The 17,929-nt window shown below is 26.4% G+C and overlaps 1 protein-coding gene across 2 annotated transcripts in view; it reads left to right on the forward strand.

Moving 5' to 3' along the window:
- The window catches only part of LOC136976600 (syntaxin-1A-like), a 111,653-nt gene that overhangs the window by 69,436 nt on the left and 24,288 nt on the right, over positions 1–17,929 (forward strand). For both annotated transcript variants that reach the window (XM_067271931.1, XM_067271930.1), the window contains exons 3-5: positions 5,663–5,762; positions 8,260–8,334; positions 12,755–12,828. In XM_067271931.1, coding sequence (XP_067128032.1) covers positions 5,663–5,762; positions 8,260–8,334; positions 12,755–12,828 — 249 coding nt within the window. The remainder of the gene's footprint in view (positions 1–5,662; positions 5,763–8,259; positions 8,335–12,754; positions 12,829–17,929) is intronic.

Below are 17,929 nucleotides of genomic sequence, written 5' to 3' on the forward strand. Positions count from 1 at the left end.
TAATATTTTTTTTATTTTATTTGAAAACAAATTCTGTATGAGATTTATTTTCAAATAGAACCATTTTGTTCTATTTGAAATATTCTGTTCAATGTTAGTCTCTCTACTTTTGAAGATGTCAAAAGGTTTAAAAGTGGAGAATAAATTGAATTCGAGGATTCTTTTACTTTTTTGAAAATACTTCTGTAAAGAATTCTGCATTTGAAATAAAACAAACTAAAAAATTGCTGATGATAATTTAGTATTGTGTTTAATTTTCTATTTTATAGATTCAAATCCTGAATTTTTTTTCAAGCAAAATACATATGTATTTTACATAACAAGTATTTGGAAAAACACTGATGTAATATTCTCTTATTAGGTTATATCTTCAAAATAAAAACCAACAACTGCCGAATTATCGGGCTAGCAAATGGCTATAGTAATATTAATAATTTAAGTTAATTGCTTGTATTTGACGTTTTTAATCTTCATTTTTGACAACTAACAAAATTAATAATTGTTTCCTAACAATACTAAATTAATCAGCCTTATCATATAACATTTTATATACACTTTGTGTTAAAATGTATCAAAATGTTTGCAGGTCATTTTTCTTTGATTTGATATTACCTATTATGCAAATAAAGATATTCTTACTGAGAGATATTTTATTTGTTTTTTATTGATATAAAGATCAAACTGAGTTATTATTAGTGAAACAAGAAAATGTTAATCCAAAACTACTAAACAGAGCAGAGAAAAATTCTAAAATTGAATCAACTTCAAACTGAAATTAAAACTTTGAAAAATGCATCTAAAAACAAAATTAAATGAATTATAAATAATATTCAGTGATGATTTTTCAGATTTGTTAGATCTTATTAAATTGTTTTTAGTTAATGGGAGAAAAAATCATCTGAGAGCAAATAAGGACGGTCCAAAGGTCGGTGGACTGTTTCTAAATTATTGGATAGTGATAGATTTATGACAAGCAATTTGTGAAATTGTGTCAGAGGATTGTAATTTATGCTGAAAGAGATTTTATTTTCAACAATTTTTGTAAAGTTTGTAAGTAGTAAAATATTGAAATAAGGCAGTAATTTAATCTTTACGATGGTTTACTGTCTTTCCGGCATTCCCTTATATCCAAAACTTACGGTATTTCTCATTAACAAAATTTTGTGCAATTAATGAGATACTTTTCAAATATAAATTTAGAAGTTTTATCTAAAAATATACTTTTACATGAATACTTTTAGAAAACTGTGTTTATCTGTGTCAATAATTACTTTGACTTTACATCAGACAAATAGACAACAATTCTTAATTTTTATATCAATTCTTAAAACTTTATATGTATAACTTTGTTTTTTATCCGTGAAAAATATGAAATAAATTATAAATGAGCATAATCAGAAAACATGGCAAGTTGACATCTTATTCTATCTTTTTATTAAATAAAGTAATAGTGTTTTTTACACTATTACTTCTAAAAAAATAACAAAACCAAAAGGACTTTAACCTCCATTCTTATTATTCTATACATATATTTTTTCGTTTTTATTTTTGTTTGTCCTAATTTTTACATTCTTGAGTATTACTAGAAAATGGAATTAATACAAATCTGATATTTGTTGAATGTAAATGATAAAGTAATGTCTTTGATCTTCATAATAGTATTTAGTCTCTATCGTCGGTTTAGTATTAATCTTATAAACGAATTAATATATTTTTCCATAAATCTAATGTTGAGTCTACAAGTATTACTATTGTTTCCAATTTCATTTATTTCTCATTTATATAGAGTTACCATAATTTATTCATAAAAAAGAAGACAACCTAAGAAACTTTTTGATTTAAAAAAAGTAATATAAAGACTAAATATTTTATAAGTTTTTTTATTTTATAATGAAAAGAAAATTCAAAAATACACATATTTCCAATTGTGCTTTTTGTTTTTATCTTTTTAATAAATTTACAAAAATTCATCCAGATGAAAATTTTACATTCAAAAGGAGGACATGTCTGGACAGCAAGTTACATATATAATAATCCTAATTTATATGAATTGACTGTTTTGTTGATACAAATTGCCAAATCTAACAATTGTCAACAGCCCCTTTAGCTTTTTCTTGAATTTTAGTTTGTCCCAAATTTTTCAATAGAGAATTGAAATATAACTTGAGATATTCTTATATAAACCATTTGTCCCAAGTTATAAATTAGGACAATACTATTTATTCAAATTAATTAATAAAAAAAACCAAACTTATATTTTACAATATGTAATTTTACAAAATTTTAATATTGAATTGTAATATCCAGTGGCAATAATACTTGACGTAAACCATATATAAACATTGCATAAAGTCATTTGCATTTTTGATATTTTTCCAGTTTAAAAACTGAAATGCAACGTTTCAATGTTTAAGATTTTTGCTGGGCTATATTCTTCGAAATCTGTTAATCAAGTGCAAAAACCATTATTATATTTTTATTTTTTAATGTATCCATTAATGTGGCCATATAGGGTTAATTCGTAAATTTAAACATATTGTAATGAGTATAATTTTGATGTAGATTTGACAATTTTTATAAGATCACTCATTAAAATAAAAATATATAATTCATAATGATTTAAAAAGGTAAGTAGATTCAAGAATAATAATTTTTCAAAATTAATTATTTAGTCATTTATTTAGAAAAATAATAATAATCTAGAATATACTATACATAAATTTATTTACTCAAATACAAGGTTTAATAATGATGAAATTTAGGAAAATTTATCAATTAATACAAGAATTAACGACGATGCTTTGACCACAAAGATTTAGATTTTATCCAAAATTGTTGAGGATTCTGTTTTTTTTTTTTTTTTTTGCTATAATTTCTTAAAATCAAAGGCCAGATCCACAGGTTTTTAAGCCCTGCCATTGACAAAAGAAAGTATTAAAGTGTATTTGTTCAAACTTCAAAATGTTGTTTTAAAAAACATTTATGATGGCAAATATGGTTTATTGGACCATCCACAGTATAAGTCATGCACATGTTAATAAAAGATACTTATAATTATTTCAATACTTTTAATTTTTAAGTTAGCCCTTTTTGGTTCTTCTGGATACTAAAAATTGAAAGTTTTAAAATAAGGGGTTGTCTATAAATTACGTTTTCATTTTTCTTGAAAGTTTTACTCCCTCTCACCCTCTTGTCCCAGTTTGTCCAAATTTCCATAATCCTTCCCCTCTTTGGATGTTCAATAAAACTTCGCTCCCCTTAAAAACTTAATCCCTTTATGAATGATAGACACCAGAAGAAATTTTGAAATAAATATAATAAAATTCATGAGCACTATAAAATTTAATGAAATAAATGGATACCCACTAACACTCAACCCCTTCCCTCTCCCTTGTCTAACTTGTCATTAACCCTTCTTTCCCATCCACTGTGGATGTCATTTATGGACAGCCAGACTTAAATTTTTATGATGTCAACAGCATATCTGTGGTATTCATATCAGGAATATATTTATTTATGTAAAGGCCCTGTAGCAACAAATGTCCATTCAAATATAAACTAATGCTATAAATTGAAAATAAAATTATATAAATATAAAAATCTGTAAAAATATTCTACTGTAGTGTTTTTTACATTAAATTTACATATTTACAAGTATGTCCTGCTGTATTTTATTTCCTGAATTGTTCCTTTTTTTTCTTCTCATATTTTTAATTAAATAAATAAATTTATTTATTTATTATTTTTCCTTGTGCTAGACCTGGGGCACTTGCTCATCCAATCCTTGTTTATATGCACAAACTGTTTAAATTATTTCATGATTTTTTATAAATAAACAATGAGACTGGATTAACTATTAGACTAGAACTTGGCTAATGAACTATTTATGTAGCTCATTAGCCATATTCCAGTGTGATAATTAATTAATTTGACTATGATTTGGTTATTTCTGTAATTCAGACTTGGTTTTACTATATGATGATATTTTTAAATTTTATTTAAGAATTTTGTTACAGTAATTTTAATCTGTTGAAATTAGTACAAACATTTTAAAATAAATTAAAATCATTAATTTTATTCTACAGTTTTTAAATTGATATACAGGTATACCCGGAGTTATGTCGTTTTTGATTATACGTCGTTTGTCAAAAAAGTATACGGAAAAATAAAAATCGAGTTTAAGTCATTTTATTCGACTTTACATCCGTCCGCCACAAATATTGAAGTCGTAATATCACTAGAAAAGCGTTAAAAGCACATAAAATCATATTAAAATATGTATATTTACAGTAAATGTTAATATGATCATCATAAATCCTAGAGAACGAAACACAAAAACATCCGTGTTTCTGTGTTGTCGTCTTATTTAGCGGTCTTTAAGTGCTCATTATTGGCGTTTTCCACCATAGTTTCTACACAAGTAGTTTCGACTTACATCGCCTCTCCTGGAACCAATTACCGACGTAAGGTGAGGTATACCTGTATATGAAAAATAGTATTTATTTTGCTACAAAAATATTAGATAATTAAAAATATTGGTCTTTTAAAAACGATTTCTTAATTTTATTAGATAATAAGTCAAGCATTTTGCATCACAATGAAAAATATAGAAATGTTCTGTTAAAAAAATTATGAATTGTATATTTGAGGAGATATAAAAAAAAATCTCTAAGTAAATAAATTTACACATTCAGAAGTTTTATTTAGAAATGTATTTAAACTTTCTCTATTTTCTCTAAATTAAATAAGGAATTTTTATTTTTTAAATAAATCTCATTTGAAATTAATGATACTTTAAACCATTATAAGCAAATCCTCCAAATACTTGTACTGTCTGAATTTATTCTCTTGAGAATGAATAACAGTTTTTATTTTCAAAAAAGAACAGATACAAAGAAATAGTTTCTATTCTGGTTTAAATATATTACAAAATTTAAAGATGGTATTTTTTTAATTAATTTTTTAAAACATTATCTTTTGGTTTGATTTTTAAATTATATTTGAGACATATTAATTAATAATAAACATGCACACACGTATACAAACATTTGCTTGAAAATGAAAATGTTAAAATAACGATTATACTGACTTTTAGAACTTACTATTCAATATTTGAAATTTTGCTGGGAATTAAAATATTTCAATGTCAAATAATGACATTTAAAAAAAGTTATTTCGAACTTTATGAAATTAAAATATCATAATTTAAAAGACTCGTTAAATACATGATGTTTATTATAATTTTTGCTATAATACTCCTTTGATAATTCTTTCATATATAATACTTGATAAAAGTTAGCCAAAGTACTGCAAATTATATAAAATAATCTGTTAATGTACCTATTACTTACAAAATTTTTTTATTTAAAAATAGCTGTTACATTTATATATAATACATTATTAAGTATTGTATTGCTTAATATAAATATTATTTACTCAAAATATATTCCTTTTAAAGCAGTAAATAATAGCTTATTTTATTTAATAATAATAATTTTTAAACTTCTCTATTACAGAAAGTGTCCTATTATTCCAAATAATAAATTACTTGACTTTTAATTTTGAGATTTATTATGAAACCATTTTTTGCAAGATATACTATATGTATATATATGATTTTTCAATGATCAGATTGTTAATTATTTATTTATTTGACAATTAGGTTGAAGAAGTTCGTGAAAATATTGATAAAATTCAAACTAATGTGGAAGAAGTTAAAAAGAAGCATAGTGCCATCCTTTCAGCCCCTCAAACTGATGAGAGTATGCATTTTATAATTACTATAAGTCTAATATTAGACATAAAATTTAATAATAATAATCTTTTGTAATTTATATAGAATAAAATTTCATTTTATTATTAAACTTAGATTTCATTCTCAATAATGTATGCCAACTCTACTCAGCTGGTGGACTACCAGCCAATTGCAGGTTTCCAAACCATCCCATTTTCCTTACATGAATTATAACATAAACAAGTACAGGAGCTGCCTAACTCGATCTCGTTTGGAACAATGTATCGAAATTACGATGCTATCATATAAGCCCAATTTCACAACAATAGTTAGAGAATGGAAGTGCAATTTCTCTCATTAATTGTAAATAATTGTTTGACTTAATAAATAGCATGGCATTTGATTCTTTGCATATCGATGTAGAGCCAGTAACATGATCGACGACTCTCTCTCCTCTCTACTTGTTTAATAGTTCAGAGTACAAGATCTAGACCAGCAGTATTTCTGCCAGTTCTATATTCAGGCCTTGTTCCAAATTAGTTGAGTAGGAGCTGATGTATGCCATTGAAATACAGTAAATTCTAATTGATTTCTTAATTGGTTATTAATTAAATTAGTGTTAGTCATTGAGAATTGTTTAACCCATTACCAATTTTGTTATTAAACAATTTAATGTAAATATTCTTTTAGATAGAATTAGTTAGCCTAATAAATGGGGTTGTAATAAATTGAAGGGCTTATCACATCAGCGGCTGACTGGAATAAATAGTCTAGATTTTACTAAAAATAGCCTTTAATTAACCGCAATCAAATTTTAGTAGGAATGCATTTTGGGTACAAAGACCCCTCATCAGCTTACATACACTCACACATTATAAACACCAGTATCCATCAAGACCATCATAACATAAATAGTAAATCAAGACTAAAACATTTCTCGTATATATAAGGTGCACTGTTTACATACAGTAATATAACTAATACCTTACAATATACTAAAACCAAAAACTACTGAGCATATAAATTTTAACAATGAGTTATATTTTATCCCGGGACTGGTAAATTTCTCTTTTTTTCTTTCTTTTTCCAAATTCCGAGAGATAATTCGACTATTAATAATAAATTATTGTCAATTATATTATGAACTGAAAAGGATGAATTGAATCTATAAACTTACATTATTAATAGTTTTTCTTTAAATATCATTACATTAGGACAAGGTATCAATCCAATCTTTTCACATCTTTGTTATTAAAATAATAATATAAGACCTTCAAACAAATTCATAAAAATAATACAAAGCCAACTCTTATAACAGCTTTATTACAATTTCCTTTACATTACGATGCAACTTTCACTCCAACATCTGTTTTGCCTCGTCAAGTTTTGTAATATGATGTCACTCCACCCTTCAGTTTCAGATTGTTATTCATTGCCTCAGTTGCACATTGTTATTCATTCTGTCATCTTCATGCACTTTCAAAATTTCTGTGTTCTTGTAATTTTCTTTTTATTTGATTATTTTCTGTCAGTATAAATTTAACACCATCTTTAATAATTTCACGCCTTTCATTATTACAATGTCGTGCCACCGACGACGAGGTTAAATTATTTTTAATGGCATATACATGTTCTTTAATTCTTGTCTTTAATTTTCTTCCGGTTTCTCCAATATATCTTTTTTCACGTAAACAACTGCAATCCAATGAATAAACTACATTATCTTTGTCTAAACCATTATGTTCATTATTTTTATATTTACTGTTAAATGTTTTTGCTATGGTTCTTGTATGAATTTCTATTATGAATGAATTTCTAAAGTAATATCTAAATTTTTTAATTGTTTTTTAATTTTTCAAAAACACCAAATACATATTCCATTTTAAGATACAATATTTTAACTTCTCCCAGTTGTTTATTTAATATTACATTTTTTATCTTGTTTCTAACCATTTTAGCAATAAGATTCTAGGATAATTATTTAAACTAGACATTCTTTTTATATTTTCTATTTCCATTTCTTGATCATTTCATGATCATTTCATATAGTTGATCTCTCTTTAATTTAGTTAATATACATCTGAAAGGTATTCTTCATACCTAATATATCTTTACATATAAAGAAGTGTATAATGGTAAATATTCCTGTTGGAATGTAGTATATGAACAATATGTATACAATAAATGTAGTATGAAGGTTCATGAACTCTTCATTGTCATCTTGTTGTTATAGCAATTTTGAAGAATTCTAACAAACGTTAATATTTTTTAAAAATAATTACTAAATTTTACAATTATATTTTTTATAATTTTTTAAATGTAAAATTACATTTTTGCCAGTTATAAATAATGTAATAGTATATAAATTAGAATAATTATACTGTAAGAATTTTATAATTTTTTTATGCTTCATATCTTTATACTGGTAATATTCAGTTCTTATTAAATATATTTGAGAAAATCATTGATTTAAACTTAAATTCATTTAATCATAAAATTTTAACCATTCATATTTAAAATTTTAGAGGTGAAACAAGAATTAGAAGATTTGATGGCCGATATCAAAAAAACTGCCAATAGGGTTCGCACTAAATTAAAAGGTAATTAATGTTATAATTACTTCATTTTGCATTGAAATTTCTTAAATTTGAATAATTTTTTTAAAATATTACTTATTTTTCTATGTAGATAAGTTTCCTTCTTCCGATATATCTAGCATAGATCCGAGCAATAATTTTCTTAAGAGAACTAACAATAAATTGAAGAAAAGCTTCTTAAATATGGAAATGACTTCAGTTGTTTGATATAATGTAGTCTCAAATTATTCATAAATACATTTGTAAGAATTACATAAACATTAACAGTAATTAAAATTTACCTAATAATTATCTCTGCTTCATAAAGTTCTAAAATAATTTTTGGCTTTTAATAACATTTTTCATGACAACATTTAAATTTGATAGGATGCTTTAATGATTATGTAAGAGAGTGTCTCTCACTGAGTTTCTAATCTCACATTTAATTCAAGATCAACTCTTATAAACAATAAGAAATAGCAAAAATAAAAGAAAATTTTAAAACTATAAAATTGAAAAGAAAGAAATTATAAGCTGATGTTTTAATCTCACATATATAAAGAATATAGTTTGTAGAAGACTACAAAAAACTCCACGGATGGACTGAAATGGTTAATTTTCCCGAGATGATATTTTGAAAAGCTTTGTTGTATTAAATATATTATGTAAAAATCTGAATTATTTTTCTTTTTTATTAAAATGTGTGGTATACGCTTTGTCTATCCTATTTTACAAATAGAATCAACCCATCAGCACAATTTCTATAAATTTCTACAAAAACTTATTATTTTAATAAACTTTATATTAAATTATTTTTGTGCAAGTTCATCTTGATGAGTAACTGTGCTGAAGTAATACATTATAAATTAGATACTTTATTATTTTAAGGTGGAATATTGTGCTAGTACATTTAGAAAATTGATTTTTTTTTATATCCTGATATTCTAATCAGGTTAAACAGATGCAATTTAGCTTAAGCACTAGTGCATTAGGAAAGTAGAATATATATTTATTTAAATAATGGATATTGTAATAGAAATGAGAGAAAATGATAATGAATAGCTTTAGCAAAATTTTCAAACATGGAATAAAATTGTCATACCTATCTAGTTTTTTAATAAATTAATAAGTTATTTCTATATTTGGATAATACATGATTGGATATAGAAATCTATATAGTTAATGTTTGAAAATTTCATTACAGATCATTAATATTTTTTCATTGTTATTAAATTATTAACATGAACAGACTCAACACGTTCCTCAATGTTTGTTTTAGCTAAAATCATTTAGGAAGTATTCAGTCACTACATTCAATGAATAATTTGGAGCTGATTTCTTTGTGTGGTGAGAAGTTAAATGACTGCACTGAAAAATGTGTTCCAGCAAGTATAGATAATCCCTGATTAACTTGCTTTCAGTTAGTTTTTATTTTAACACAAATAAATTGTTTATAATTAATTAACTGTGTATTAAATATCATTTTCTTGGTATAATGCAGTTCTAAAGCATCATCATCACATTAAATTAAAAAATACTAGGACTAGTAGATAATATATAAGAAAAATTATCATATTTTGATAAGGGTAGTCTATGGCTGTTGGCTGTCTGTAAAAAGAAAGAAAACAAAAACAATTTTAAATTATTTGTGGTTTACACAATGGCATGGCTTGTCTGCCAGCCAATTTTGCAACTTATGATTTATTATGAAGTAGTTAAGTGATTTGATCTAAAGTCACCAAGAAACTTCTTAGAAATCATAAAAAGTGTTTTGAGTCAAAACTTTTTTCATATTTAAATTATTTTATTCAAAAAAAGTATATTATATCAATATTTATTTAAAAATAGATTTTTTTAATCTTGATTGAGTTTCTCACTTATTTGTTTCTAATTTATTTTTATAGCTTTTAGTATGGATTTTTATATCTACTCTTATACTATATGTACTGCTCTTAGGAAATGTCTTTTCTGTTTGGTTTATGATAAAAAAGTAGACACTTCTTGGCCAGATTTCATATCTAGTTCCCTGAATAATGGTCAAGTGGATTTCTCCACAAAACCATTACCATCTCAGAGATGACCTTTAAGGATAAAATGAAAGAAATATACAAGAATAATATGAAATTATTAAAAATTAATTGTTAGCATAAAAGTATGAAATTTATAAAATTTTAACTATTCTTTTTTTTTTTTATGCCCTCAACTTTGTGTGTATTTAATGCGTAAAATGCTTGATTTATCAGCCAACCCATATTACATCATTTAGGATGATAATTTGATTTGTTTGATCATGTCGAGGGAATAAACGACATAATTAATTTACACTATAAACAACTTAATTATAGCTAATTATATAAAACACAATCTAAGGATGATACAGTTAATGACAAGGACAATATTGATATTAAATTTGGGACTTGACAAATTTTTAAGAATAAGGAATAACAAAAAACTCACAAATATTAGTTTGAACAAGTAATTACACAAATTTAATTTTGTAATCTCCAATTCTGAGCCCTTGATTTGTATTTAATGCTATTGGATAATCTTGTTTAATAATTCAAGCATACAAACCACAAGAATCCATATGCCATTGAACTAGAACAATCATGTTCTCCAGTTATTGATCTAAGCCTACACAGACAAAACAACTCTTCTTGTCTCTTAGCAGCAGATTTTTATAAAGTGTAAACATGAAGGACAGAAGGAATTTACATTCCTTCTGTTCTGAATATGTATAAAAGAACTGTAAGGTACCAAAGAAGGCATACTTGAGCTGTTCTATGCTCACAAAGAGTTTATAACTGCTGATAAGAACAACATTGATGTACATGATGTCCCCTCAAGATTCATTATTTCTTCAGCCAGTTTCAAATATAATGTCTAGTAGTAATCAAGACTTTGTAAACTATATTGTGAGGTATATTGCATAAATTAAAAGTGTAAATGACATTTGAAAGATATCAACTGTAATTTTAAATGTCATTCTAACAGTTCCTGCAAATATAACTGAGTTTGGTCATTGTTCTTGATTATTATATTGATATATATTTAGTCATATATCCAGAACTTTATCTCTTTATTTACTACTACAGAATAAATAGTAAATGAATGACTACAATGCATTGTGGTAAGCCGATAATGCCGCGATGCATTTTTAGTCTTTTTTTAAGTCGTGATACGAATTTCACACCTGTGCATTTTTTAAAATGCCAGAATTCATCATGATACTTTATAAGCAGCCAAAAAATAAATTTCTTGTTGCAGCTGTTTCCATAAACCCACAATGCATTCCTGGTTGTTTTTTCTATTCATTGAGTTTTTTTTTATTCATTAAATCTGTAGGCAAGACTGAATTCATTTGTATACATATCAATTTATTAATTATAAATAACTCTAAATATTTTCAGATAGATTAACTTGTGTTAAGTATCATGGAATCATTTTGAGCATAGACACTTTTTAATGGTTAATTTTTCAGGTTCATCACTTTATGTATTTTTTTCCCCACTTTGATGATGTACTGTATATACTAATAGAAAAGACTTACATTGCTTTTTTGATTTAGGGTTATTTTTAGTTTTATGTTTGAGGTCATATAGAACCTTGGGACATACATAGCATTTAAAGTGGATTTTTTTGTTGTTTTTTAGAATAAAACTAGAAGTGAGTGTTAATTTCTTGTAAGACTCATTAATTCTTGCAATACTAACTGTGGACTAATTGTTTTTGTTCTCATATGACTTATTTTTACTATTGTATGATCGTTTCACTTGATGAATGGATTCATAAATTATCAAGCATTGTCAGATATGCATTGCTCAATAATACCTTATTACAGAATTTTAAAAAATAGTCAAGTTCAGCAGGTAGCCAGAAAATGAGATCAAAAGATCAACTTTTGTCTCAGAAATAAAGACGGCAAGACAAATAGCCAGTGAAATGAATGAAATAAGTACGTTTGTGGTAATCACAGTAAAATCATTTATAAGGGTTGTGAAAATAATTTTTCCATGAATTATTTCAATAGATTAAATAAAAACATGTCAGAATTTTGGAATTTATTTGAAATTTTAACAATAATCAATTAAGAAATGGTTTTTAGTTATAAATACTTGTAAGTGGAAAAAAAATGTTAAAAGTAAACAATATAAACGTAAATTATATGAGAATACAAACAATAATCACTATTTATTTACAACAATGTACTATTTTTTTATGGTACTTGACACAGGTTATAGTTTACTTTTTATAATTGGTTTAAAAAGTCATCTTTCAACTTAAAATATTTTGGCAACAAACAATTGTATTTGTTTGTTATGTTATATTTAACAAAAAGTGTAAAACATTTTATTAAATTATTAAAATTGCTTTTCAAAAAAATTTGCTTAAAATAATTCTTAAAAATGAATTCATTAATAATTCATTTTATTCTAACTTTTAGTGATGGAGCAGAATATTGAGCAACTGGAACAAACCAGCATGATGTCTGCCGATTTCCGGATACGCAAAACTCAGGTAAATTAATTTCATGTATAAAAGTTTAAAAGTAATGTAATTGCATGAAATTTAAATAGTTACATTAAAATTATAATGAACTTTTTATTTTATCTTAAATATAGCTACATATTTTACTTGTTTGAAAAGATAGATGAATAAAAATATTATAATATAGTTATTAATATTAATTTATGAAAATGTAAATTTGAACTTAATATTTATTTTTATTTTTCTCTATTTACTATGCATGAATTAAAAATAAAATTTATATTATTCATATAAATTTAGGTTAATAAAATTATATGTAAAAATTCAAAATTTAATTTAAAAGCATTTCATAATTTTTTTTCATATAACATTTATTTGAAGTGCTTTGGGACCAATGTTCCACCATCAGAACATTCATTTAAAATTATTCTAAATTTCAAAATGAATGAATGAACTATGATAACCAGCTGTTATCATAGTTCATTCATTCATTCATATGGCATCCTCTTTACGGAGGGTTGCAGTTGGTGGACAGTTCTTCTCCACTCTTCATGGTTGTAGGCTTTTCCCAAGCTTGAGCAAGTCCATTTTTTGATGTTGTCCTGTCACATTAGCCTAGGTCTTCCCTTTCTCTGTCTGCTCCCCACCATTCCTTGAACTGCAATTTTCTGAGGATCCTCTTATTATAAGCCCAGCATATGCTTTTTTCTTCTCTGGATGCTGACCATCAGGTTTCTTTCCATTCCAAATCTACTCATAACCTCCTCATTGGTTATTTTAACTATCCAACTAATTCTTTTCATTCTTTTTCTAAGACACTACATCACAAAGGAATTTATCTTATTAACTGCCTCTTGGTTTATTGTCCATGACTTGCATCCGTATGTAGCCACACTCCAAATCATTGTTTTAAGTATTTTTAGTTTCAATTTTTCGCATACATTTCTATCTCTTAATACCAAGGCAAAAGCAGCTTTAGCCTTTTTTATTCTTTTTTTAATTTCATAATTACATCTATTATCCTCAGTTATCCAACTTCCTAGGTACTCGAACATTTTTACGTTTTCTATTTTCATTCTATTCAGCGTAATCTGTAGATCTTTGTTTTCAGATTATCATAACTTTTGTTTTGTTCACGTTTATTTTCATTTGGTATCTTGCTTTTCCCACTTCTTTCAATCTATTTAGAATTTTCTGTGGCCCTTCTTCGGTGTTACATAACACTAGCAATATCATCAGCATATCTAGTGTTATTGATAAGATTAATTTTTACACTTTGTCTAGATTTCTGAATGCTTCTTTCATCATCCATTCACTGTAGATGTTAAAAAGTGTGGGGACAAATAATATCCCTGTCTTATTCCTTTTCCTTTGCCTGTTTGCACATTATTCTTATTTGTTTATTAATGATTCTATATTTTTCTCTTTCTACCATGTTGTTAGCATTTTTATATCATCTTTCATTCATCTTTTTTTGCTATCTCCTTTGTGACCCAAGGCTTGTCCGTTTGTTTCCCTTTCTTGCCAAGGATGTCAACCACAGTGTCTTTAATTTTTTGTTTCAAATCATTCCAGATTTCTTCTTCACTTCTGTTAGTGTTGAAATTTTGCAGTCTTTTTAATATGTCAGTCCGAAAAGTCTTCTAAATGCTAGTTATCATAATAACTAACATTAAAATGTAACAAATTGCACACAAGTTAAACATAAATTAAATTTAAATAAGTTCTATTTATAATGGAATATGAATTCATTAGGTTTTAAATGTTAGTTGTTATGGTAACATAACTATTCTTATTTGAAATTCAGAATAATTTTAGAATGTTGCTGATGTTAGGATGTTGTGAAAGCATTTCAAATGTTATATGACTTCTTGAAGATTTATGAATTGAGCATTAATGTGTTAAGCTATGGAGTTATTTTTTTTTCTAAAATTGCAATTAATTTGTTAATAGACTTCACAAATAGCTATTCAATATTTCATCAAATCACTCTTAAAACTTTACTAGCAAAATTTTGAATATGGCTACTTAGACAGCTGAAAATGTTCAATTTAATAAATAATTTTGCTGAACTATTAAAAGAACTGAGCTTTGCTATTATGTTTTGAAGCAGTTTACAATCTCTCCAACAGATGATGATTGAATAAAATAAATTAAATGTTCATTCACACTTAACAAATTAATCTCCAGAATTTAATAAGAATCTATAGCAATCATAATTGGACAGACTACATTTTTGCTATTTGAAATGTCAGATATAATGTATAACATATATTTTTATACTTTAATATTTGTTGATTTAAACTGTTTTTTCTTAGAAATTTTTTTGCTAATTTTATATTTGTCAGGCTTTGAATAGATATAAAAATGAGATGTATCTGCTGTATGCAGATTTACTGTATATATTTGTACTCCTAATTTGTATAGTTTAATGTAGAATGAGGAATTATTTATTGTAATGTTGTCACAATGCCAGACTGCAATTCTTAATCATCTTTTAATTATAAAAAAAAAGTCACATAACTTCTGGTTCAGATCAAAAGTTCATGTATAGTTAATCGGGGTCTCTAGCCTCTAAGCTTTCCTACAGTGTGGTGGAATTGGTAAACAAAAAGTCCAACTCAAGCAAATTTGCAATGTGTGACTCTGACTTTACCTTTTTCTAAAATGTCACACTACGATTCCTTTTATAAGAAAGATATCACTGGGTAGCCCCGAATATTTTTATCTAAAATTCCTGTATAAAAAGTCATAGTAAAATTGATGGTCAGAATCAAAGACTGAATGTAATGAATTTACCTGGGAAAAATTTTGAAGTACATAAAGAAACAAAGTACATCCTTAATAGCCAAAAGAATTCCACTTTTATTAGTTAATTATGAAAAATTGATTTAAATTTAATTATTTTCAAGAAAAAACATTAAATACAATAAAACACAAAAAATAACAGTTTGATGAATTTCACAATAAATTGGTCTGTAAAATAGTCTCTTCTACTCTGGCTACAACAGGAATAGTTAATTTCCTACCGACAGTTGACTAAACTGAAGTATACAGTAGAATTTTAAAATGTGAAATTTGGAAAAAAAATCTTGAATTGATAGGTGCAATTGTGCTCCAAGAATTTAAACCAGTGAAAAATAAGCTGAAACAATTAAGTACATTTTGCAGTTTTCTCTTCTTCTTTTAGTTTGTTGCAGTTAGATTCTGATCTTGATTTTACTTTTTATTGTTTTTCTATTGATTAATAGCAAATTATGTTCTCTTAATTCTTATTGTAGTATTTATGAAACCGTGCCAGTACTTATTCTGCAACTTGAACACTAACTATATAGTGTAATTTACTCAGACACATGGCAAATTTCATCACTAATTTTTATTCAGTTGATACGTGTATTAAGTGCTTGTACACGTTTCGGGCTGTTGACGCCCCTCTTCAGCCAACTAAAATACAAGTATACGGTTACAAATTGAAATATATAAAAAATAAAAGGTTAAGCTGTATAAAACATTACAAAGATCTGTGATTTGAAGGTATGTTTTATACAGCATAACCTTTTATTTTTTATATATTTCAATTTGTAACCGTATACTTGTATTTTAGTTGGCTGAAGAGGGGCGTCAACAGCCCGAAACGTGTACAAGCACTTAATACACGTATCAACTGAATAAAAATTAGTGATGAAATTTGCCATGTGTCCGAGTAAATACACTATATAGTTAGTGTTCAAGTTGCAGAATAAGTACCGGCACGGTTTCATAAATACTACAATAAGAATTAAGAAAACAGAAACAGCAAATATTTATTATAGCTTCAATAACGTAAGTCATAAATGACTTGAAACCAATAGAAGGACAGTGAGAAAAAATTATTAGTCAAATTAGTCAAGTAAACAATTGATATCCAAAGTAAAACATCTGAAATGTAAAAAAAATACTGTGTTAGGTAAAAATTTGACTTTGGTGCTTCAAAGCAATACTATAAGCATTTGCTTTTCAGGTGTGAATCCAACACTAGCTAGAAGTATTCAGTGGTTTTATCCACTCAGTCGCTGGTGGGCTTAAATTAATAAAAGCTATTTTCTGAAAGTATAGAGCATGTCATATGAAATACAACATTTTGCTATGAAATGGCCTTTACAGGTTAAAACCATTTTAATATATAAATTTATCAGTGTCCATTTTCTAAGGAATTTCTTCAGATACTAATTAATTAACAAGTATTTTCCTTACTTCACATTTTACTAATACTAAACTTGAGGTTGAAGTTGCCAGGGTTGAAAGAATTTTACTGACTCCACAACACCGCTTTCCATATCTGATCTTGATTTTAGTAGTGTATGCCCCTGTACATCATACTTCTCCTGATAACAATCAAGTCATGCAGGTCATCTGTATAACTCTATTCTCAAGAAAATTTTGAATTGAAATCACAGCAGTTCTGGTCTAGACCAGAAGTTTGTATATAACTAATTGAGACCTCCAACCCCTAAGCTATCCATATCAGTTCCTGACTGATCTATCTAGCTCAGTCCTCAAGATTAATGAAGGATAGCCACAGATAGACAGGTGGACAACAATGAGAATGTCTGCAATTTTAAAATTACAGCCCAATAAAAATACATGTCTCTCCTCCCAAGTTATATAATTTTATGGTACAAAAAGCATTGGGAGACTGTTTCCTCTGTTTCTTATGGCTTGATATCCATGAAATAGGGATTCAGATGGAAAGATCAGAACTGGAGATCATAATATGGAGAAAGTTTCCAATTTTCCACTTCTGCTTCTTTCCTCCATTCCGCCTTCACTGAAAGTTAGTGTTGTCAATTCAATCTCTATCATAATTGTGTCTCCACTGATGACAAATTGATCATCCTTTTTATAACAGATTAAGACTGAAAGAAATACAATAAGTGTCATATAGAAAGAAATCTAGTATGATCTATAAAATTCACATTAACTTCTTAAATTGCAGATATCCTGTAAAGGATTCACCTTTTAATCAGCAAATGCAGATAATAACTTAGTCCTCATAGTTATATTTACAAAGATAAATAATATAAGTGTAAGTTTGTTGACCTGGTAGAGATTGGGGACTTAAAACCCCACCTCTCGGACACCAGTGTAAGTT

The sequence above is a fragment of the Centruroides vittatus genome, unplaced genomic scaffold, assembly GCF_030686945.1.
Source record: "Centruroides vittatus isolate TY-2023 unplaced genomic scaffold, ASM3068694v2 contig_409, whole genome shotgun sequence".
NCBI lineage: Eukaryota > Metazoa > Arthropoda > Arachnida > Scorpiones > Buthidae > Centruroides > Centruroides vittatus.